Source organism: Anticarsia gemmatalis, chromosome 22 (assembly GCF_050436995.1).
Source record: "Anticarsia gemmatalis isolate Benzon Research Colony breed Stoneville strain chromosome 22, ilAntGemm2 primary, whole genome shotgun sequence".
Lineage (NCBI taxonomy): Eukaryota > Metazoa > Arthropoda > Insecta > Lepidoptera > Erebidae > Anticarsia > Anticarsia gemmatalis.
Genome location: NC_134766.1, coordinates 9,243,786 through 9,267,519, shown reverse-complemented (window position 1 = coordinate 9,267,519; position 23,734 = coordinate 9,243,786). Strand labels below are relative to the sequence as shown.

Sequence of the window (23,734 nt, the reverse complement as noted above, 5' to 3'; positions counted from 1 at the left end):
TTGTGCGCACACTTGGACACTATAAACAAAGTCCTGCACAGTTCGCTGGTGTCAATAAAACTGGTCGCCGTAGCCAAAATCGGCCAAGACATCATCTCTGCCTACGATTTCGGGTACAACAGGCGTAATATATGTACTGTACATATTATGTTCCTTTTATCTATACTAATATTATAAAGCTGAAGGTTTTTTTGTTTGAACGCGCTAATGTCAGGAACTACTGGTCCGATTCGAAATATTATTTCAGTGATGGAAATACCATTTATTGAGGAAGACTATATCATCATGTTACGACCAATAGAAGCAGAGTACCAGTAAAAAATGTTACAAAAACGGGGAAAATTATGACCCATTCTCTCTTATGTGGCGCAAGCGAAGTTGTGTGGGTCAGCAAATCATACACATACCTACATGTAAGATAGAAGGATTCTACCATATATCGGTCCAAAAATCTTTACCCAAAAATTCGTGTGTGGTTTTGACATACGATATTTTATAAAAGATCTATCGATAATGTTATTATAAGTGTCTATCATGATTAATCTTGCCTGTAACGGTTTGTGTCAATATCAAATTGCACACAAAAGAATCGTTCGATATTGATGTCAGTTTCTTGAGTGCATTGTACTCGACGAATATGATATGTGTTAAATATCATCTTGTTATGATAAAGTGATATATTTATATTTTTGTAACGCTCCACCTGGCTGTTATACCAGATTATTATTTGAAGAGGATTTGTTTAATTAATCCATATCCATACTAATCCATACTAATATTATAAATGCGAAAATAACTCTGTCTGTCTGTCTCTTACTCAATCACGCTTAAACTACTTAACCAATTTGCATGAAATTTGGTATGGAGATATTTTAATAACCGAAAATGGACATAGGCTACTTTATTCCGGGAAAATGACGCATTCCCATGGGAAAATTCAGGTGGCGGACGAAGTCGCGGGTAAAAGCTAGTTGTTTATATTTTAAACGACTGCAAAAAAGGAGGAGCTAGGTTCTCGATTCGACTGTATTATATAGTATATAGTTATCATAAAAGCAAACCCAGGAAATAATGAAATGTTGATATACAGTTGCAGAGCGGTGATTGCCGAATTGTATGAACTGGTACCATGCAAGTGGTTCCAGGTTCAAACCCTAAGCGACAAACCAAAGTCCCCAGCCTGCACTTTGCTTCCCTCATTACGGGAGGAGATCATTGCCCAGTGATGGGACATAATAAGATTAAATTTATACGTTTTGGTAGAATCTAGAATATTCTGTTGTATCAGTTTGCAGTTTTATTTCGGTTTCTTTGTTGCATTCAAAAATACCGTATAACAGTCTCTTACGTCTTTTTTAGTTCGAATGTTAGTCACAAACTGTTATATTACATGTTCGTCCAAGGATAACGACATATGTTTATTTATTCTATTCTACGATCAATAAACACGTTTACTGATATTTCACAGAATTTGCATGTATTTGTGAATGTTTAAAATATCAAGATTAAGGCTTTGGTCGTATAGATATGTATTTTTAAACATATTATTGTCCTACTGTTGGGCAAAAGGCTCCTCCTGAAATTGTGAAAGGGGTGGGGGAGTAAGGAGGGGCCTCCTCATGATGTCAGAAAAACTACTTTTAATTCTACAGTTGCCCTATTAATATTAAAGTATAAAATACAAAGTATATTTATATACACAAATAACAATAACCGCAGCGCCGCGTGTGGGGAATCTCACCCGGGACAAATATTAGTGTGATGAGCACGAGTATTTGTTCTGAGCATGGTTGTAAATGTACCTATATAAGTATGTATTTAGAAGTATACTAGTATGTTTTTCAGTTATCTGGCTACCATAGTTCAAGCTCTGCTTAGTTTGGAATCAAATGACCGTGTGTGAGTTGTCCAATGATATTCATTTATATTAAAATACGAAATATATTTCACCACACGTGTCTGTGTGTGTGACATTATGACGTCACAGTATGCACCGTCTGCTTCAATGTACACAAGTGTATGGTACTAACGTTTACTTACTACGGCCGTCAGACAAGGTTAAGTCAAGAGCATTTATAACAAAATAAAAGTCAGCCTGCGACAACGGCGAGTGCAACCTGCGCCGAAACGTTAGGCATTTTAAGGTAAAATTCCCGTAAAAGTGATTTTTGAAAAACTTTTTCAAATTTTAATAACTTTCTAACTATGTGAGTTGTCCAATGATGGTACTACTAAGTGAATTGTGATAGTATAACTTCAGTCATGAAAGCAATTGCCATGACAATAGACATTTAAATAAAATACTGCCTAAACCGGAAACCAAACCTAAGACCTCGTTAAAAACAGTCACATACACCTTAATTAGTCTAACAAGGCAATTAGAGCTTTTATTTCAATTGAATTGCAAATATATTTTTTATTTATAACAGCCTACAACAATGGCGTACAAGGAAAAACAATAAAAACATACACACGCGATTTCTTTACAAGGGCAATATAAATAATTCCTCGTTTAATTTATAAACTATACAATGATGCATACAATGACCTTTTGTTAGAATTTAACGAACTGTTACACGAATTTGAATAAGAAAGCTGTTCTTATCCGATTCAATTTTGGTTTAAATGCGGTCTTAGCTGAGTGGTATTAAAATCGCTGTCCACATAAGGCCCATCGTACGTACAGCTACGCGAAACTTCGATACTACGCGATTTTGGTTTTCAAACTATTACCAAATTCTTTAATCATACAAATCCATTGAGGTTCGTACACAAGTCGTGTCACCAACATTCGTCACGTCACTGGATTTATATGGAGGTAATCACTTAAAGACAAAAGTTTATGAGAATCCAAGATTGAGGGTAGCCTTGTTAACGAAGGGTCTAAGTGTCAAAACACCATCAAAGGCAATATTATTATATATATGAATTTGGAATATATACGTGTACAATAGTAGCTCATAGTTTCGTAGTATATTTAAATAGATTCGCTTCTTATATTTAGGATTATTAGCTGTTATAATAAGTTGTATTTCATCCACGTCTACCTTCGTTTATAAGAACCATCTATCAAAAACATAATCATTTTCATAACAAGGCCACAATTTCCTTTAAATTTCCTCATACATATATTTTTTTCTCGTAGGTGTTGATTCGTTCGTGTTTAGGAGATAGATACACAAAGACGGACAGTCATTAGTCGTGGACCTTGGAGGCTTCCGTTCTGACCGGCGCTTGGCTAAAAAACTGCTCTTGCAAGTAATGGGTTTAAAATATATCAAGTAATTTATATGAGATGTTTGTCTAACTAGTCTAAAAAAGCAACTTGTGACGTCATAGTGCAGTATTTTGGTAGATCTCGATTTTTACGTTTTCTGAAGAGTAGCTGAATTTGATTAAAAGTCAATTACTGATTAGACCCAATTTTTACATTGTACTTTTTCGATAGTAAAAGTTTTTTTCAACAAACATACTACCTGTATGTTTGTATTTTTTCCGTGTGGAAATCGAACCCATGTTATCAGTGGTAGCGGCGTGGTGGCCTTAACCACTGCGCCACAGAGGCAGTTACTTCTTACCAAAATCTTTTTTAACATTCCAATGGAAAATACGTGCGAAGAGAGTTGCGCGGATAGAGTAATGATGGAGAACAATTTATATTTATCTTATTAAGCCAATTAAAGTTCATGAATTTATCATCTGTTTAAAACAAGTAGGGTATTTTTCTAATGCGTGCTAAACTGGCAAGCGAACCGGATTTCCACTGTTAACAAAAACAAAGATCTATTATAATAATTGTAAACAACAAAGGAAATCAAACAAGCGTTTGACTCATAGTTCACACGGAATATGACTGCACTATTTTAATAATCATGTCTTCCTAGCCGATATTCAGCCACGACGGCCAGTGCCATAACAACCAGTCAACTGTGCAGGACTTTGTTTATAGTGACCAAGTGTGTGCACAATACACAGGTACACTCTCTATTCCATCACTCTCATAACCCGGTGGGACTGATAACCGACACGGCCAGTGAGAGGTCAGGCACAGGAATGACGGCTTAACGTGCTCTCCGAGACACGGAGATTTTCAACCTCAAGTACCAGTGGACAATAGCTGAGAAATTCTTAACAAAAATACTCAGAATAGACTTTTTGGCCTGACCCAGGATTTGAATCCAAGATCTGTGCGTGGCAGTCACATATACTAACGAATACGCCACGGAGGTCGTATTTTATAGGGTGTATTGATGTGAAAAGAGCAGTCTGTAAAGAAGTAACAAGTGGTGTGAATATAAAGTATGTATGCATGAAAAACAATATTCTACAGTAAATCGACTTCTTACACGATCAATTATTACCTATATAGAACACAGAAACAGACTGTTATTGAGCTACAATCAATATTCAATTACAACAGAACACAACCAAGCACTAAATGCATGCATATAGTCCATTTTACACACAAAACTAGGAAGTAACACTAATTAATCACTAACATAACTGTTTGAACTACTAACTACATAAATATTTAACCTTGCAGCTTTCAATCAACGCATTCAATGCACTAGATTTGAATAACGTTTCATTGAGTACACGCCGGAAGTGTAGCCTCTTAAATACTAGTATTGTTAATGTGTAGGTCTGTCTGTTATGTTTTCACGGCCAAACTGTAAAACCGATTTTGAGTAAATTTTGTGTGGAGATAGTAAAGTCCAGTGGGATTATATTTAGTTAACCCGAAGTGTCATTACAATTTCGATGCTCGATAATAATAATTACTATCTTTAATCGTTACTCGATAATAATATTTTCCTAAATTATAAATTGAACAAAGCTTGGACCCACACAAAGCCCACTTTATGAATTTTGAAATAAATGAAATCGTGGTAAGAATCAAACGAAATTTTGTGCGAAGTTTATTTTTTGTAGAATTATAGTGGGCGTCCTGGAGTCAAACAAAGAATAATTATACATGTACTTAAGTCTTTTATTTATATTTACTTATCAGATTAAGAATTTGCTATTTTATTTGCTTTTTTATATAATTTGTTATTCGATTTACATATCCAACTGATTTCGGCCATGTCGACCACTTCGGCTTCTAAAGCGCACCGAGATGGTTTTGTATAGCCAATTATAGCAGGAAACTCACGTGAGTTAACTTTACACATCAATATAAACAGGAACGTATAGAAAAAATGCAATTCTCTTAATTAATCCGCATCTAAGTGGAAATAATTTGCCCACTATTGCCATTTACACACTTAAATTAAACTTACAAAAGCTTAATAATACTATTTTAACGCACGTTATTGATGTGTTATTACCAATTCTATTCATTGCACAGATTACAACCGAGACGTGTTGCATAACTCCATTCATTCATTGAGTTAAGTGCCTGTCCATATGAATTAAGAATTGACACTTGAATAACTTAATCTTCCAATTACTAGAGAACATTTGAGAAGGTAAACAGCTGTTTACATCAAGGTTTACAACAGTTTCATAACATACATAATATCATGTCTGTAATACCCGAAAATGAAGGCAGGAGTGTACGAATTACCCCTGCAATTCGCCTTATATAATGTCAGTCCCATGTAAAAGGTTGCAAGCTTATTGCCATATACCGGGCACTATAGCACACTCTCTCAATCTAAATCTTATTTTTAATAAGAAATAATAACGATATTAATAGTAGTTTGTCCGACTTTGAAACCAAAAGCGGGACCTGGTGATCAGTTGTCGTATACACTACAAACCGCGCCACAGATTTATTAAGTTCATAAAAAACTCATTTGTCAAATCGTCCGTTAACTAATGATTAATAATAATTCGCAATAGCAAGATTAACATATCGTAAATGCTTCTTAGATTCGACAGAGGCTTTCGAAACGGTTGACCACAAAAGGTACCGGTGTTTGGGTCAATGCCGACTCAGAATCTGTCTTTATACGTATTATATCGTCACCGCTTGCCATTTTTGGAGAGTCTGAGGACTGTTCGGTTGGAGAGAATACGCCCCTACACGGTCTAAAAATGGATGCCCCAGGGTACTACCGCGGGCCCACTTTATGATTTTCTATAGGTTAATGCCTTTATTTTGTGATTTTATTAGCTCGTTTGATCGTTGTTACGAAATAATTGCAGATTCTTTTTATAGATTTTATATCTGTAGGATGTCATTAAAGGTATAAAATGTCAACGATCTCCAATCGTAAGTATCTTAAAAAATATTTTTTAGCATTAAGGTTTGTTATAAATAAAAATAAATGATTTCCTTAAATTAATAGTTTCTACATAGACTGCATCCTCAACTATGGTATTATAAACTTGTATTTAGTAGATTTACTACATCTTTAGCTTTGCCATTATCGTCATCATTCACAGCAAAATTTTAACCATTACTGAGCGTAGATCTCTTCCCATCTTTGTGCGTAAAAGGGAGAAAAGGGTCTATCTTTCCTTTCTTTAGGATTGCGATCGAGAGAATTGAGAAATTGTTGAACCAGAATCTTCAATCTGAGAGACAAACATGATTACCAAACTAGCAAAGTACCCAATTAATCGGCGTTATAATTCGTCTCAAGTTATTTACGAGTTGTTATGTCAAAACCACGCCTTATTTCTTATGTAATAGACATCATTAGGAACGATGATTAGTTTTGACAGATGATTACAACTGGTCTATGAAACAGATTGTTATAAGTAATCGATTTAATGGCGCCGGTTGTGCTGCTGACCGCATTTGTGTTAAGTGGCGTGAAGAATGGAAGAAGATTCCGTACATTTGAATTTTATAGTAGAATTTTATCGGGTCGGTTACTATGCACTGTGGATAAATAAAAGGGATAAATGTGTGCTGATAATAGCAATTGAATAAGTAACTTTTATTTTTCAGACGGTCAAAAAATATCATACTCGTTTTTTTTTTGTACAAATTCAAACATTACGGCGATACATTGTGTTAAAATGTATGGTAGAAAATCGACGAAAATGTGATGGCATTAGCCCCCACTCAAAAATCATGATGCCTTTAACTAAGTCACTTTATTGTACTAAGATGAAAAAAATGACGTATCGGACTGACGGACTAATTAGAATTTCTTATGTTTTTAACCATCCCGTAAAGAAGGTTACATCTAGCGTGGGAAAAACAATGACCACACATGACCTAGAACATATTCAATTATTAATTTAAAACTTAATAACTATCTGTTTAACGAAATCAATAATATTACTTAATAACAATATCGATCAAATGATTGATGAGATACATTTCGAAAATTAATCCGAATTATTGCTAAACTTATCAGTGCATCGATTTTAAATTTAAATATTGAGAAAGAACTTGTATTATAGAAATAGCCTTTGATTAAACTAGCTGTTGCCCGTGGCTACATTTGGAACTGCTATATAGAAAAGAACATCATCTAAATTGTTTCACCTGTTTAGCTTAGCTTAACAAATGCTAGGTGAATTGGAATAGTAGAAAAGAGATTATTCAAGAAAATATTCAAGAAGCTGGGTTTACCAAGGACGATGTCTGTATCTAATGTCACACACTACGGCGATAATATTATTGTAAAATAAGGCATATTGCAAATTATATATTAACTAATAATTAAATAAAAATAAAATTTAATAAATTTAACTGATGACTGTCCCACTTTAAAAATGTCCCATAACTGATATTTTTCACTGTTTAGGCATAAGAAGACGTATTTGATTGTTCAATTTTATAGCAGATCGGTCGGCTGTTTTCAATATGAAATCAAGTTAAACTGCGTCTAAAGATAGTTAAACTAATAAAATAGTACGCATTATCTTTGAACAATATCTCTGCGTGTGTTATTATGTAACTGGTTAGAGAAGCCGCCGGGCAAAGTGGCACTTTTACTATTACACGACAGAGAAAGAATATATGTTTTGTTTCACTCGCACTGTTGTTCTAATTATGTAATTGCTTTTATTGGGTCTTGGGACATTGTGATTGCAGTAATACTTTCTTTCAATAAGGACTTGGTAGTAAATAGTGTGCCATTAAGGTACGATAATCAGGCCGCGCAAAGTGTTATTGTTTTCTGTTTTTGTTTGAAGAAATTTGAAGCTCAGCTTCATTTTATTTAAAAAGGGCACCCATCAATGAAACGGTCGCACTAAAGGTTGCTTCACCTATTGGACGTTCACCAACCGGTTAGTGCCACAAAATACACATTAAGTGCAATATACACTAAAGTCGCCAACCCGCTGACAAAGCACGCCGACGCACCCTGGAGTGCCGGAAACTAAATGTGTTTATAACTTTATTTCATAGTTTAATGAAAATAACAATAACTGTATAGAGTTTTTTGTTTTTATTGTTATGGCACTTACTTAAGCTTGTAGAGTTAAAAGTCCTTATTAAATAATAATTACTATTATTATTATGAGCCTGTATTGTATTGTCCCACTGCTGGACAAAGGCCTCCCTCATAGTTTTCCACTGTAACCTATTAAATAAATGTTAAAAAAAACCCCGGTGTGTTGGCGTGTTTTGGCTACAAACGATCTGTTGGCAAAACAGCCCGGCCTGACAAAAAAGTACCGGTCTTTGGTGTGTATTGCGCTTTACATTAATACAATTCTTAGTTAATTTTCCTCACAATGTCCTTTATGACCGTGCTTACGTCATTAGATTCTCAGTACTAAACCACTGAGAACAGAAACATACAGATTAGTCCAATCACACAAGTCATCAACTTTTTATATATAAAAGTAAACCGTAGGTGTTTTTACTCGATGTACTATGACATCATGTTGACAGACTGTATTATTAGTAATTCATTGGACTGTGTGAGCAGTGATAGTGGGTAAGTGTTTGGAACTTAGGCTCGATTTCCTCCTACGCTGATGTCGGTCGCTGTTTAGTGTCGAATAGGACATTGTGTTTATTTGTACACTAGCTCTTGCCCGCGACTTCGCCCGCGTGGTTTGTGATTTAGGTCAGAATTTTCATACAAGTTTTCATCCCCTATTTTATCCTCTTGGGGTTAGAATTGTTTAAAGTCCATTTTATAACGGATGCCTGCGTTATAACATCGACCTGCATGCCCAATTTCAGCCCAATCTGTCCAATGGTTTCGACTGTGTGTTGATAGATCACTTTTTAGTCATCTTTGAATTATATACATAACTATAAGTATATTTAGATTCGACCGACATACGTTCGTAATAGTTCATATCGTATATAATTTGCTTTGTAGTGTAGTATTAGTGTTTACAATTGCTGCACGAAAGTCTAAAGTTCAAGTTCCTGGTCAGACCAAAAATTTGTATTTGTTTTTTTTTGGACAGTAAATCCTTAATCCCATGGAGAGAAATTAAAGACATACACCCCGTCCCACCGGATAATAACAATGACGAAACTGAGAGGGTTCATGCGTATTATCTTCACACTTAATAACAATTTCTTTAAAATTGGTCTCCAGTTTTAACCGTATTTACTTAACAGACAAGCAGACATAATTTGACATTCAAGTTCAAACAAACTACAGCGGTTATTTCATAATATTACTACAAGCAAGATGTACAGATTTGATCTCTAGATAAAATTACAGATACTTATCTATATGTTAACTGTCTAACAACACGTTTTTTCAAATCAATTGTCATGTTTTTGTGGGTAATTAAATAAATGTATTTGTATAAAGATGTTAAATAGGATGTATAGAGCAAAAAATTGTTTTTTACGCTCTGTCACTCACACAGTGCCTGAATTTTGTCTGCGTAGCTTGTTGTGATTCGGACTCAACAAATAAAATAGTGACGTTGACAAATTCAAATTTTATAGTCAGTTTGGTAGTTTATTAAAAATATATTATTATAAATATGTAATTACGGCGATACATTGAGTTTATAAGTTGCATGACGTCATTAGCTCCTAGTTTTGAAACATCTCTTTTTACTATATCTACAAACACGTTTTTAATTCCAATTGTAAAATAACTTGTAACATTAGAGAGTTAACCACTAAGTTCTTAAAACGTTGCTAGTTTGTTTATTTGCAATATCTCCGTGACACAGGAAAATATTCATATTACGACATTAAAAGCCAGACGTATTAACGTAAGGAAAATACCTACTTAAATGTTTTTGGGGAAACACAAAATGTTTTAACCATAAATCTGCATAAAATATATGCCAATTTTGTATTTTTAAATTCATGTCGTCTAAGGCCAGACTTTGTTCTAAAAGTGTTCCTAAATAATGTTAGCATTCCTGTGCCGCTGACTTTAGACCTTGAACGATCGTGATGTCATTTACTGTGACATATATAAAGCTTGTATTTCACTACCTCTTTCAACCACTGATAGCCTAGTAGCCTGGTACTTAATATTATAAGGAATTTCTAAATAGTATGCTTTTTAATCAAAATATAATAAATATTTATAGCAATATTTGATCACAACAGATAAAAATAAGTTGTGTCCCTTATTAAACTACAATATCGAAAGTAAAAATAGAAAATTTAAGGGCAGGAATTGAAACTGAAGTTTAATAAAACTTCGGAATATAAGATAATAATTTATACTTTTCCCCGAACATCATGCGAGTAACATATAAAAGCGAGACAAAACATCTAAATAGAGAGAACGAAAGAGACAAATATAGACAAGAAGTGTTGTCTTAAAAAGAAATATTAAAATTAGTTTTATTAAACGTATTAGTTTCAACAGTTATAATGTTATTAACACTTTTTATTCTCAGTTCAATGAAAATTAGTCTTGTTAAGAATTACCTACTCTCTTGGCAACACCAGTGTGACATACGCTAGCACGAAGTGACAAGATAAAAGTCATTATTGTCAAGTTGACATGTGTCATTGGTAACTGTCAGAGTTTGTCAATACTGCTGCAAAATTTGGAGTCCATACTGCACATTGCAATTATATATAATACTGTACAGGGCATGGTCATGTTATGGTCATTAATAACAAGATATTAACCCAAATCGTCATCAGTAATTCTTCTATGCGACTATTTTAAGGATTGGTACTTAACTTTATAAACATAAACAAACTAGACTGTAACTATAATATACATTACATTACAAACGTTAATTAAATATACGTTATTTTAACATAGTAATATCCAGTGATGTAAAACTAAGTTATTGATGCACATTTATCTCTAGTTTTATAATCTTGTTACATGTATCCATGCTAGGTTGTCACACTGTGGTGTATAGTACACGCAGCTTTATGTGTCTGAATATAGCAACAAGCCGAAGAAACCAAAATATAGTGCGGGATGCGGACGCCGTCATTGTTATGTCTCCTTCACTCGCATTCCTTGCGTACATCTCTTTTATTCACGTCACTTATGTGTAGCGGCTTGTTCCTACATTCAAACGCTTTAAAAAGCGTGTACTATAAAGTCAGAGAGCCAGACTTCACCGAAGTTAAACCGATATATCTGAAGAGACTCACCGAATCTTTTGATATGTACGTCTCTATTAAACGATACAGTTCTTGGTTTATTCTCTTTCGTTTCGGTATCGGCTACCTTATCGCCATCTTCGGCATTATCCGACTTGACAATTTCATCAGTCATTGGTTTACGAGGTACCGAAATTTTGGTACCTCAGTTTTAGTTTTCAACCGTCAAATAGCCAGTTTTCTTTTCGGTACCATCAGTATGTTTATCTGTAAAAAGTGTACAGATTTTAACCCCGAATCTTATATACTTTAATACTTATAGAAATATATTTATTCGGATATTGTAATAGATAGATACCGATCTGTATGTTGTATTATATATGTAGATACTTAGATGTAAAGATATATGATTGTTCCCATTTATAAATGGATAAAGATATGCTACGCAAAGTAGTGATTTCATTACAATATACTGAAATAAAGATTATGTATATTTTGAATAGGTATTTATTGATTGAAGTCAAATGATTATTAAGTTCGTGTAATAATTAAGAAGACTGTTGAAACGTAACTACAAGTAATTGAAGTAACAAGAGACGACAAGATCGTGATAGTAGTGTATTCATGCTAGGTCTTACATCCAAGTATAAAATTAAAATTATTCGACAAAAATACTTTAAGAAATAAATAACATACAAAATACTTGTCAATAAATAACATTTAAAAGAAGAAACAATTCATACAAAGTTTCATACATGTATTATTTTATACAAATATTTTATATATATTTACATACCTCCTCGGGTTATCGTACATCTGTCTGTCTGGTCGTCATATCAGCTACAACTTCACTTTACACCGCATTTTGCACCCACAAACTCTGAAACAAAGAAATAATTTATTATTGTTAGATAGTTAACAAACAAACATTTTTTTAAAAAACACAAGGCATTACATTCACACAGGACTCGTTTCCCCGTAGACTGTCTATCTTAAACAGATCAATTCTAAATCAGCTAGATTTTTTTAAAGATTTTGGCTGATGAGCAGAGTTTGAGAAAAAAAATGTTTGTCACTACTTTTTGCTAGAGATTTCTCGCCTGCGTTATGTATACGTGTACCAAATTTCATCAAAATCCATTTAGTAGTTTTTACGTGTTCGACTAACAAACATTCATGTAAACATTGAAACTTTTGAATTTTCAGACTAAACGTTAATTATGTAGGATTGGTGTAAAATTAATATCTTTTACAAACCTACTCTTTAGTGCTAGTTTACGATCCTTGAGGCCTTGAGTCCACCACGCTGGCGGGACTTTGCATGCCCTCAATAAATGTATTAAATAAATTTTTGGCATACAAGGTTTCCTCACGATGTTTTCCTTCGCCGTTGCAGCGTTGGAGCAAGTGATAATTATTTCTAATACACACATTACTTCGAAAAGTCATTGGTTTGTTTTCTCGGATTCGAACCTGTGACCCCATAACGAGCTTACGCTACTGAACCCAGACGTCTAATGATCTCCTACATTCAAAGTGGTCATTACATTCAATATTAGACCACAAACAACAGGTCAGATCAAAAGTTCAGATGTTATCTGTAACATAATATATGGACGATGGTTCCCATGGTGATGGTGAAATATTGTGAAACGTTTTATGTGTCTAGGACCAATATTGACCTGTGATAGGTCAGACTGACCAAATACTTTTACTTTGTACTACATACATAGTTAAACTCATAACTTGAATTCACAGGGGTAGATAGAGGTCAAAGAACGCCACTTGCTACGATCGTCACAAACTTCCCTTGCCTCATTCACATCCATACATCTTGTCATACAGGACCGCAGGTTACGAGTACTAGATGTGTTCTATACATACACGAGCGAGGTTCGTGATTTTGATTTTTCGATAGTTACCCGATTGTTGATAGATAGTCGATAGCAGTAGGACGTTGCCTCTGAGTTGACTATTTATGTAAACACTACTAATCTCCTTTAACGATGAACAATGTTGTTCAAGACCACCATTTTTAAGCCATTGAAACGCGAAGTCTATGGCAGGCTTTCCATTTATTTTGAGAAGTGAATTGAGTAACTTATTCTCTTACGGCTGTTTACTGCTCTTTAATTCTAAAGGTATTTTGTTCACATCCATTCCATTCAAAGGACGTTGTAGGGATCATAGCGAAGGCAGCTTTTTTGCCAACCCTGATGTAAAAATGGGGTGATTTTTAATATTGAGAATGAGTAATGTAATAAAGTTTCATTACTATACAGGTCTGTCTGAGATGTTATTTGTACTGATTAAAAGCTAAAGTAAAACATTTTGACGACATGTAATGTTAAATTCAACTCACCGATTCTTTCATCAGATTGAGTCAGATTGTCAAGAGTGTTCTACCTGATCTGCCGTCCATATAAGGCGGTCAGCGTGATAGTAGAATGTGTGTCGGTATGTCTCAGTCAGCAGCTCGGTGCGTTACGAAACTGGACGGTCATTCGAGTACATTACATTACTTAGCGATGTTCGGTACAAGTTATAAGATGTTAGAGAATTAGTTGAAATTATTTCTTTAGCTGTTTAATTCCCACCGAATAATATTGGCAACTCCTCGTTTTTCGTTGTCGTTTTTCATTGTTTCGGGTCTGGTTGCACTTTGTGTCCGTTGTTTGTAAAGACGTTTGTGAGCAAACCTCATAGTGCGGGAGTTTTTCTTTTTAAGAAAGGAAAATCCCATCAAAAACATCCTGTAAAAACCTCAAGTCTCGCCGTAAAAAGTTGTGAGATCTATATAATACCAAGTCGATTAATCTATTTAGTCTCTACTTAAAGGACCTTCTGTCTTAAGTTATTACGTATGTTATTATCATGCCAATTTTAAAAAAATACCTTTTAAACAAATAGACCGACCTGGCCATCGCATGATTTGATTATTAGTATGTATCACAATACAAAGCACGACGAGAAGTTAATGCTCCTGAAATGTTAATGGCGAATTTGTGTTTTCTTGCGATGACCAAGTCGATCTATTTGTTTAAAAGGTATTTTTTTTAAATTGGCATGATAATAACATACGTAATAACTTAAGACAGAAGGTCCTTTAAGTAGAGACTAAATAGATTAATCGACTTGGTATTATATAGATCTCACAACTTTTTACGGCGAGACTTGAGGTTTTTACAGGATGTTTTTGATGGGATCTCACTTCTTTTTGTAGAGCGAACATAAGTCCAATTTGTACGGAAAGACGTTTTTTTTTTCATAATTCAACATATTTTCCTATGGGAATGTTGTTCAGTTTCATGAGCTAAACACCCTTACCCACCCTATACCCCCTCCCGTTATGCCTCATATAGTAGGTACCTATTTACACCTATTTATTTTATTTTCTACAGTAATAATAATTCATTAACTGCAAATGTAACCTTGTAATCTTATACATTTATATGGGATTACAAAGTTATTGTTGCAGTTGGTGTATTTAGAAAACTGGACCGAAATTAGAAAATATTAAATTTTTCCCATGATTAAGACACTAAACCCTATTTGTATTCTAAATTTTAAGCTTCTAAGTCTGCTAGAAGTACCTTAGACTTTTGATGATCGGTGAGTCAGTGAGTCAGTGAGTCAGTGAATCAGTGAATCAGTGAGTGACAAAAATTCAAAATTTTAACAAGTTGTCATTCTTAAACTACTGGTTCAAATTGACTGAAATTTTAAATATACCGTGTTTACACAATGACTGATTAGTTGCTGAAAATCCAGGCTTCTTGTTTTATCCACAACGAAATTATAGGGGTGTCAAAAATAGCCCGAATTGCTTTGAGAAAAGGATGTTACGGCCGTGCCGCTTTTTTTTTTGCTCGACTTGCGGGGGCACTTCCGTGCCCCCAGATATGAGATAAGGTTAGTGTTCAACCTAGTGTCAAAGTTTTTTCGACCAAGGACAGATTGTAAGTAAAGTTGCGGTCGCAGTCTTCACTCGCGGTCTTATGTCTCGCTTGCGAACCGCCATCTTAACACCTGTAATACATCAAAACGGTGGAAATTGATCCATCGCTTTACGTTTATTACTTAAAGCTACCATACTTTTACCTTACAAAGAGCCGGTGTCATTATAATCGAAGGTTTGAAGCTGTTATGTTTTTATTTGTGTAATTCACTACTGAACATAATTAACTATATTATGATCATTATTACTACACATCGAGATGTTTCGAGGGTAATTACTATTATTTAATTTGAAGAGTTCGGTTATTACTCGGTGGATTATGGTGTACTTTGGTTATTAAAGTTATTGTAGATATTGAGTAGTGGAAATAGGTATTACTTTTTAACTTGAATCTATGCTAGTATTATAATCGGATAGTAACTATCTTCTCTGTCAGTTTGTTTGTCTCTTCTTCATGCATAAACCGATAAGAATAAAATTTTGTCCAAAGATAATTTAAGATTCGAGAAAGGACTTAACCTCTCGTATGCGCAACGATGTCCCCTATTGTCTGTGGCATATATTGGTGCGCGGAGGTTTTTATTCGCCGGGATTCGAGCAGATCTGCTCCCAATCAAATAGCGTACTTGGATCAGATCTGCTACTAAGCATACGAAATGTTAATACCTTTTATTCCCTAACAAGATATAATATATAATTGTTGTCCACGCGGACGGAATCGTAACTAAGGAGCAAGTTTTAAATAAACACCCGTTATTGTCCTAATACTGGGCAAGAGTCTCATCACACAATAATGGAGAGGTTAGGCCTTGACTCCACCCCGCTGACTAAGTACAGGTTGTAGACTTCCCTTAAGTAAATGTTTTAAGGATGCAAGGTTTTCTAACGATATTTACCTATGGTTTCCAATACTCACACAACTACGAAAAGTCATTAGTGTGTTGTCTTAGATATAAACTCTGGATCACTTGGTAGAAAGTTATAAGTGATATCCACTTATAAATAACACTTTTTATTGATAGTAAACCAATTTTACTAACCAATACTTCAAATTAAATGCACAATTTCTCAACAATTTTACGGTTTTTGTGTACATTGAATTATGTCACGTAAATCGCATGCAGAGTTAATAAATTGTTACGTGCATAACCAATGTTTTGTAGTACATTGCTGGTGTTGCACAATGCTATCGTAATGTTTGCAATAAGGAATGCAATGTATTGCATTCGACGATTTGAGAATGTTCAGAGTATTTACGACATTGGTTTAGTCTTCCGAATATTTGTTTAGTATATTTTGATTAAAAGTTTATTACATTTAGTAACACATAGTAGTAGTAGTTTTTAATCCTACTAATATTATAAATGCGAAAGTTTGTAAGAATGTATGTATGTATGGATGTTCGTTACTCTTTCACGCAAATACTACTGAACTATTTAATTACGATGAAATTTGTATAGGTACGCGTATATAGGTAGCTGAAGACCCACAATAACACATAGGGTACTTTTTATCCCGGAGTTCCCGAGGGATCGTGATTTATACAGGAAGGGTTTCGGCTTTGAAGGGGAAGGGGAAAATAATATTAAGAGGGGTCCCCATACAATAAACATGATTTTTTTGGTACGAAACCCTTCGTGCACGAGTCCAACTCGCACTTGACCAATTTTAATCTCATATAGATTACAAGGATATATAATTTCTTTTTAATAACTCATTATGCAAACAAGATCGAAGCATTTCAACTCATATACGTGGACGCAGTTCGATTCCGGGTTGAGAAACAACCAAGCAGATTAATCACAGTCGTAAACATTTTACGTTTTGCTTCAGTTAAGTAACAACATTTTCTAATTGATTTTATTTGTTATTACTTTATTATGTATTCAGCAACTTTAGTGAATCACTTTTTGCATGTAGTCATCAACATTTGTGTAATAAAATTTTGTTTTGTACTAATTTTATGGCAATTGAGGAGATTCATCTTCTTCTTTGATCTTTGAGGTTAAGCTACGCTTGCCGAGGTTGATCTGTGGATGGGTGACCATCTTATACATATCGAGTTCCTCCGTGTTTCGGAAGGCACGTTAAATTGTGGGTCCCGGCTGCCATTTTCGAAGATCTTTGACAGTCGTTAACAGTAGTCAGAGGCTTGAAAGTCTGACAACCAGTCTTACCGATGGGTATCGTGTTGCATCCCAGGTAACTGTGTTGTAGAGGTCAGATAGGCAGTCGCTCCATGTAAAACACTGGTATTCAGCTGCATCCCGTGAGACTGGAAGCCGACTCCAACCCAGTTTGGAAGAAAGGCTTAGCCGTGATGAGTAATTTTATGGCAATTCTGATGTGGTGGAATGTTCAGAGATTTTTTGATGTATTTGCCATTTTTCATACATTTCATCGTCACTTTATTTATCCGGTAAATTATTCAACACTTATCTATAAGCTTTGAGGGCTCTTTCAATTTAGCCGTATCGTGTCGGACCGCAGCAGTGCCGAAACGGTGCGTTTGTCGTACGGTCCACGGACGGTCATTTGTTTTCATACAAATCGCACGGTGCGGCAACAGTGCGGTGTCGGTACCGAGAACGCACGACGACAGGACGGCAACGTCGCAAGCTCCACGTGTTCATTTCGCTGTTGAATAGTGCGGTGACTAAACGTGACAGCTAATTTCACTGAATTTTCATGTTTATTATTTGCTTAAAATGGATGATATAGACGAGGAAGAATTTATAAATGAAATTGAATTATTGAGTAATTCGTAGAAACATTCTCTTGACATTCTTAAGTAATTAAAAAATTTGCTTGGGTCTTGTTTTAACCTAGGATAAAGAATATGGAAATCACCAAAATTACATGTTAATGAAAACATCGGTAGTGTTCTTTTACGGGCGCGGCGTTTTTGTTTCTGTTTGATATTTTTTAACAGGAGCACTAACAGTAATGTTTCTTCGTCAGAGTCCATGGCTACACTGCTGTCACATGAATTTAAAACAACACTAACATACAAACGCACGGCAGTCAGATACGCTTTCAATTTAGGCGTTTGGTGTCGGACGGCTAACGTACCGCAGCGGTACGGCAGCGGGCTATACCCAGCGGCACGGTTAACGTGCGGCAGCCGTACGACACGAAACGTCTAAATTGAAAGAGCCCTAAAACTGGCTTTATGAACTAACGACCTACCGACGCAATGGTATCGGCGTGGCGACCTTCAACACTTCGCCTATGTATCCCGGGTGGGATTTGAGCCTACTACACGCGGCGTTGCGGTTATTGAGGCAAGGTGACCACGAAAACAATTTTTTTTTTTTTAATAGACAACTCCCGCACTAAGAATTGCTCTTGTGTTGCGGGGACTTTTACAAACATACAAACAACGGACACAAAGCACAACCAGACCCGAAACAATTATTTGTGGGTCGCACAAATAATTGCTCCGTGTGGAAATCGAACCCACGACCTCCTGACGCAGTGGTGTTGGCGTGGTGACCTAAACCACTGCGCCAAGGAGGCGCCAAATTTGCAGTTATTAGAACAAAAAACCTCTGTACTACTACATCACAGAGAGACAGTCAGTAAAAGTTACTCAACAAAAGATTATCATCTACAGATCACTAGTAAACGAACTAGTTGGAAACAGGTGCACTTGCTTCATATTACAGCCTTGAAGTTTAAACAACATTCGTTTGATTCAATATCTAGATTTGCATGCGATTATACGGGTTTTTCTACTGAGAAAATGATAATAACCATAATTTATTATACGTTGTATCTTTTGAGGAAATAACACGAAATATTTATAGATGTATTTATCTATAAGCTGATCTTAAACATATTGTTTGATTAAGAATTATTAGTGCAGTTCTGAGCCAAATTTTTTGCCCGATTTGTTATCCCATTACTAAGCAAAGGCCCTCTTCCTATCACACTATCAAGGCAAAGTATCGATCAATAATTTTAAAATGCGTCTATGTCATCTTGCTATCTCTATTTGTATGGGATCTATTTGAAGTATATAATATTTTGCATTGTAGGAAACAAGTAGTTGTGTTGCTATCCAGTAGATAAAATATGAAATATGCTAAAGTATCTATCAAATTTTGGTCTGTACGTTACACTTATTCAGAGGTGTTGAAACTGTCTATCAATTATACACAAGTTTAGCTCTACGAAAACCATACAAAACTGAAATCAAACAACTTAATCATAGAGAGATATAACATCAGTGACCGCAAGCTCGATACAGACATTTTTATTTTAAAAATACACAAATGTGAATATTAATCTAAATAAATCGAGCATCTCTACGAAGTTGCCGGACTATATAATTTAGGTTCAAGTAATGAGGAGTACTTAAACCACAGTTATTATTTAGTCTAGTACTTAAATATCCTAAAATTTACTTCAATAGGAAACGACCTCAATAAATAAAGCATAAAATATAATTTACTTGATTACTCGGTATAAATTGTTACTTAATAGGGAAACCCAGATTGCAATCTGTCAAGCAGTTTCGGAGTTTATCGCAATAATACATACAGTCTAGGAACGAATGGCCGTTTGCCTTGCCCGAGATTGTTGTTATCGACCTAGTAATTATATTAAGATATTTAAGTAAAATATTTGGTTAAAAGGCCCCAAACCGCACTTTTCCAGCGTAGTTGTCTTAAGGCCTAACCCGTCCCTTATCACGGGAGGAGAACCTTACCAAACAGTGGGACATTAAAGGGTTTATATTTTTATTTATTTAGTTGAAAAATAATAATATCTTTTCCGCTACTTTCGTATAAATTTAATATCACGCCTGTCATTCCCGAGAATATAGGTAGAGGTGTATAAGATACTCTCCCTAGGCCATTTATCGGGCATGATAGCAAACTCCAGATAACTTTATTGAGAAACATGTCATTGTATTCTAACATAAGTTAGAAAAGACCAAAAGTACTTGGCTAGACACGGGAATGGAACCCAAGACCTCATTACCAGCATTCGGATACACAAAGTCCCAGACCACGCAGCATAATGTAGATTGGACACACTTAACTATACAACATAGGCTGATCAGAATTTATTTTATTGCACAAAAAATCTATGTGAAAACGTTTTCAACAGCTTTTTAAATACTTATTATATAATGATTATTGATTTAATTTCAATATGTTTGAAGCAACCTACTATAAGTTAAGAATGTGTGATGTAGGCGTATTTCTTCACACGTGGGCTCAAGGTACTGGCCTTTGCTAATCTTCTTCGATTTATGTCACCCTGGTACTTTATGTTACGGTAGTGCAGTTTGACCATGATAATGTAACCCACTGCTGGGCTTGGGCCAAAAAGGAGGAGCCATTTGATTAGTGATTGAAAGGTTCGTTGTTGGTAGTGATGTCCCAAGTTCGATACTCAAAATGGTTAAATAAATTAGAGTTTTAATACATGTTGTATTGTATAAATTATTTATATAAACTACCGACGTAACTATCTTCCCAATTCTCTTATTTCTTTCAGCCTTGGAGTCGATTTTCGAGAAATATAATAGCCTATGTTTATTTCAGGTTCTTGAGCCATATTCATACTCAATTTCATCAAATTGTTTGAGCCGTTTAGCCCTTGAAGCGAAAAAGACAAACAGATATTTTCGCATTTATACTAAAGGGAGTAGGATTAATAAAACCGTTCATAGACCCTATAATAATATAATATTACATAATATAAAAGTAAACAATAAAAAGGTTAATCCCTAGTCATAGAATAGTTGATTATTCTATTATAATAATCATAATAAAGAAAGTGAATACGTTTGTTCCGCTTTCACGAGAGACGGAGAAATGATGAGTATAACTATTACGTAATAGTTATGGGTTTATAGCGGCCTTGCCATGAATGAATTAATATTAGACTCTATATTACTTATTACATAAAAATTTCTTCTCGTGACTTCGTTAGCATGTAAAAAGTATCTTATATGTTAAACCAAGCTAGACTCCGGGACTTGAATACTATAATTTGTTTGCCATCGACGCGCTAAGAAGAATTGCTCTTGTGTCGCGGGAACTTTTATAAACATACAAACAACGGACACAAAGTACCTACAAGCAGACCCCAAACAACTGTCTGTGGATCGCACAATATTTGTTCCCTGTGGAAAGCGAACCTACGGCCTGGAAGTGACGTGGCGACCACTTCAACCACTACTCGAAGAGTTGCTTAATCCACTGATCATATACTGACCACTACTGACCAGTGAGCGCAAATGACTATGGGCGCTTCAAGTAGTAATCAGTTGAAAAATATTTTGATCGAGCAATTACTCCTTTTTACAAGTTGTCAAGTAATTTAATATCTACCTAATTATCGACCATGACAACATTAAGCCAATTGCTCAACACATATTTTTGGCAAGACACTACATTTTTGAAATACCAATAATTGATTGAAGTTAAATTTTAAACCTATCATTAAGTACAGATTCCTTTCTCCGGTTACAAAATAGTACTAGTATCGTATTTGGCGTGTGCTCGATGTAATACGTCCTTGCCACCTTATACAGACACTTGTATTTCTACTATCTCGGTTAAGTGAGTACATCATTTTTTTGCTACTATAAAGCTTTCATATGTCACTATTAAATAAAGTAAGTAGGGTATAAATTCTTTATTTTTTAATATTGATCAGTTCTTGTTTTTAATTGTACTTCGAGAAAATATTAGGCTTTTTTTTCGAAATCCTCTAGCTAACTTGAGTTTATAAACTTAATATTGATCTTACAAAATTAGGTTATCTCGTTCGAAAATGATGGTCAATTTATTCAAACATTTTTTGTTGGATTCTGAAGACTAAAAAAAACATTTTACAGTCGGTCATGATGTTAGGTTTCTAAAACATTGCCTTATTTAGCAATAAGACAAAAGAAGATTAATTATTTTGTTTATAATCGAAGCAATTATCAATGATAATATTTTTTTTGTAAAGCAAGAATTGATTAGCACCAATTTATTTTTAAATCGATTTTAAAATACGAAGGCAGTATAATCGAATTCATAAAAAAAGACAATCGCAATAATTTTCCGAACGCAAAAAAAACAAACGAATTCAAAACTGTGTTCTTTTTTTAATCTGTTTACGAAAATAAAAATGGCGGGCCATGTTTAAATTCAGCGGTCGTTTGGCCAACAACACCGGGTATCGGATCGCATCAAACGATTGTCTTTATGTTGAGTTATTTACATAATTTTATACGTATGGGATTATACAGCTTGTTTAGGTTCAGCAAATATTTTTGATATGAATAAGAATATGTCATAATATTTACTTCAATTAGTTTTGCGAGTATTGAACGATTTTTGTTTGTTTAAAATGGTTTCCGAACGACTAGCAGGAAAATTGACGGTCTTTTTTATTTGTTTACTTTATCTGTTAAACAGAATATGCAATTTTCCATATGATTTTCGAGATAAAAAAATAACCTATGTCCTTTTACAAATGTTTTTGTGGCAATTAACGTCAAACAACACATAAAGAAACGGCGCAAAATTACATCTAAGGAAAACCTTATTATATAAAACTATTGTTGACAGAATACGCGAACATCATCACAATAAATAAGCCAGGAAACACATATTTAACTAAATCAAACATTTTCTTACGGAACCAAACACTAGGACAAATACAAAAAGAAATCATGATTTTCAAAGATACTTACCACTTATCATCTTCTCGTAGTATTCCTAACAATATAAAAATCAGCCATGTTTTTCACACAAATAAAGAAGTACTTTAAATATTTATTATATAAACTTTGTATTTACAGAGGCAGTATCGCAGTCGGGTGGCTGTCTACGGAGCCGCGCCCAATAGTGATGTGCTAATGTTTTATGTAACGTGAATTGAGTCAATAAACTCGATTTATTTTACAATATTATTGTGTAAAGGATTCTTTGAGTAGTTTGAATATGACATAGCTTTTAGGTCAAAATATTGACGTTTGACATTGTCGAAATAAATTTTATATATTTGTAAATATTGTCCTATCTTTTGGGATAATTTATATTTGTCTAGTTCAAGCAAAGTTGACTAGTTAAAAAATAAAATAATTTTTCTTCTCTATAATTTACTTTTGTGCGGGACGGGGAATAAATAACCTCTTATTGTGGCAGGTAGAGACAAAATAATGTCACTTAGTACGATTACCTCATAAGCTTTTCGTGCCTCATTCACTCACATCCATCTTGTCACACAGGACCAAATAATCTATCAACATGCTAAACTTCATCTAAAACTTTCATGGCTTTTGTAACGCCAAAGGACATACTTAAACATATATAATAATTATTCATTCACATCACGCCAAA

The 23,734-nt window shown here is 34.5% G+C and overlaps 1 protein-coding gene across 2 annotated transcripts in view; it reads right to left on the bottom strand.

Annotated features, from left to right (window-relative positions):
- The window catches only part of blo (bloated), an 87,737-nt gene that overhangs the window by 20,835 nt on the left and 43,168 nt on the right, over positions 1–23,734 (bottom strand). For both annotated transcript variants that reach the window (XM_076129629.1, XM_076129630.1), the window contains exons 2-3: positions 12,219–12,302; positions 11,474–11,689 (exon numbers count right to left, since the gene is read on the bottom strand). In XM_076129629.1, coding sequence (XP_075985744.1) covers positions 11,474–11,597 — 124 coding nt within the window. In that variant the 5' untranslated portion in view covers positions 11,598–11,689; positions 12,219–12,302. The remainder of the gene's footprint in view (positions 1–11,473; positions 11,690–12,218; positions 12,303–23,734) is intronic.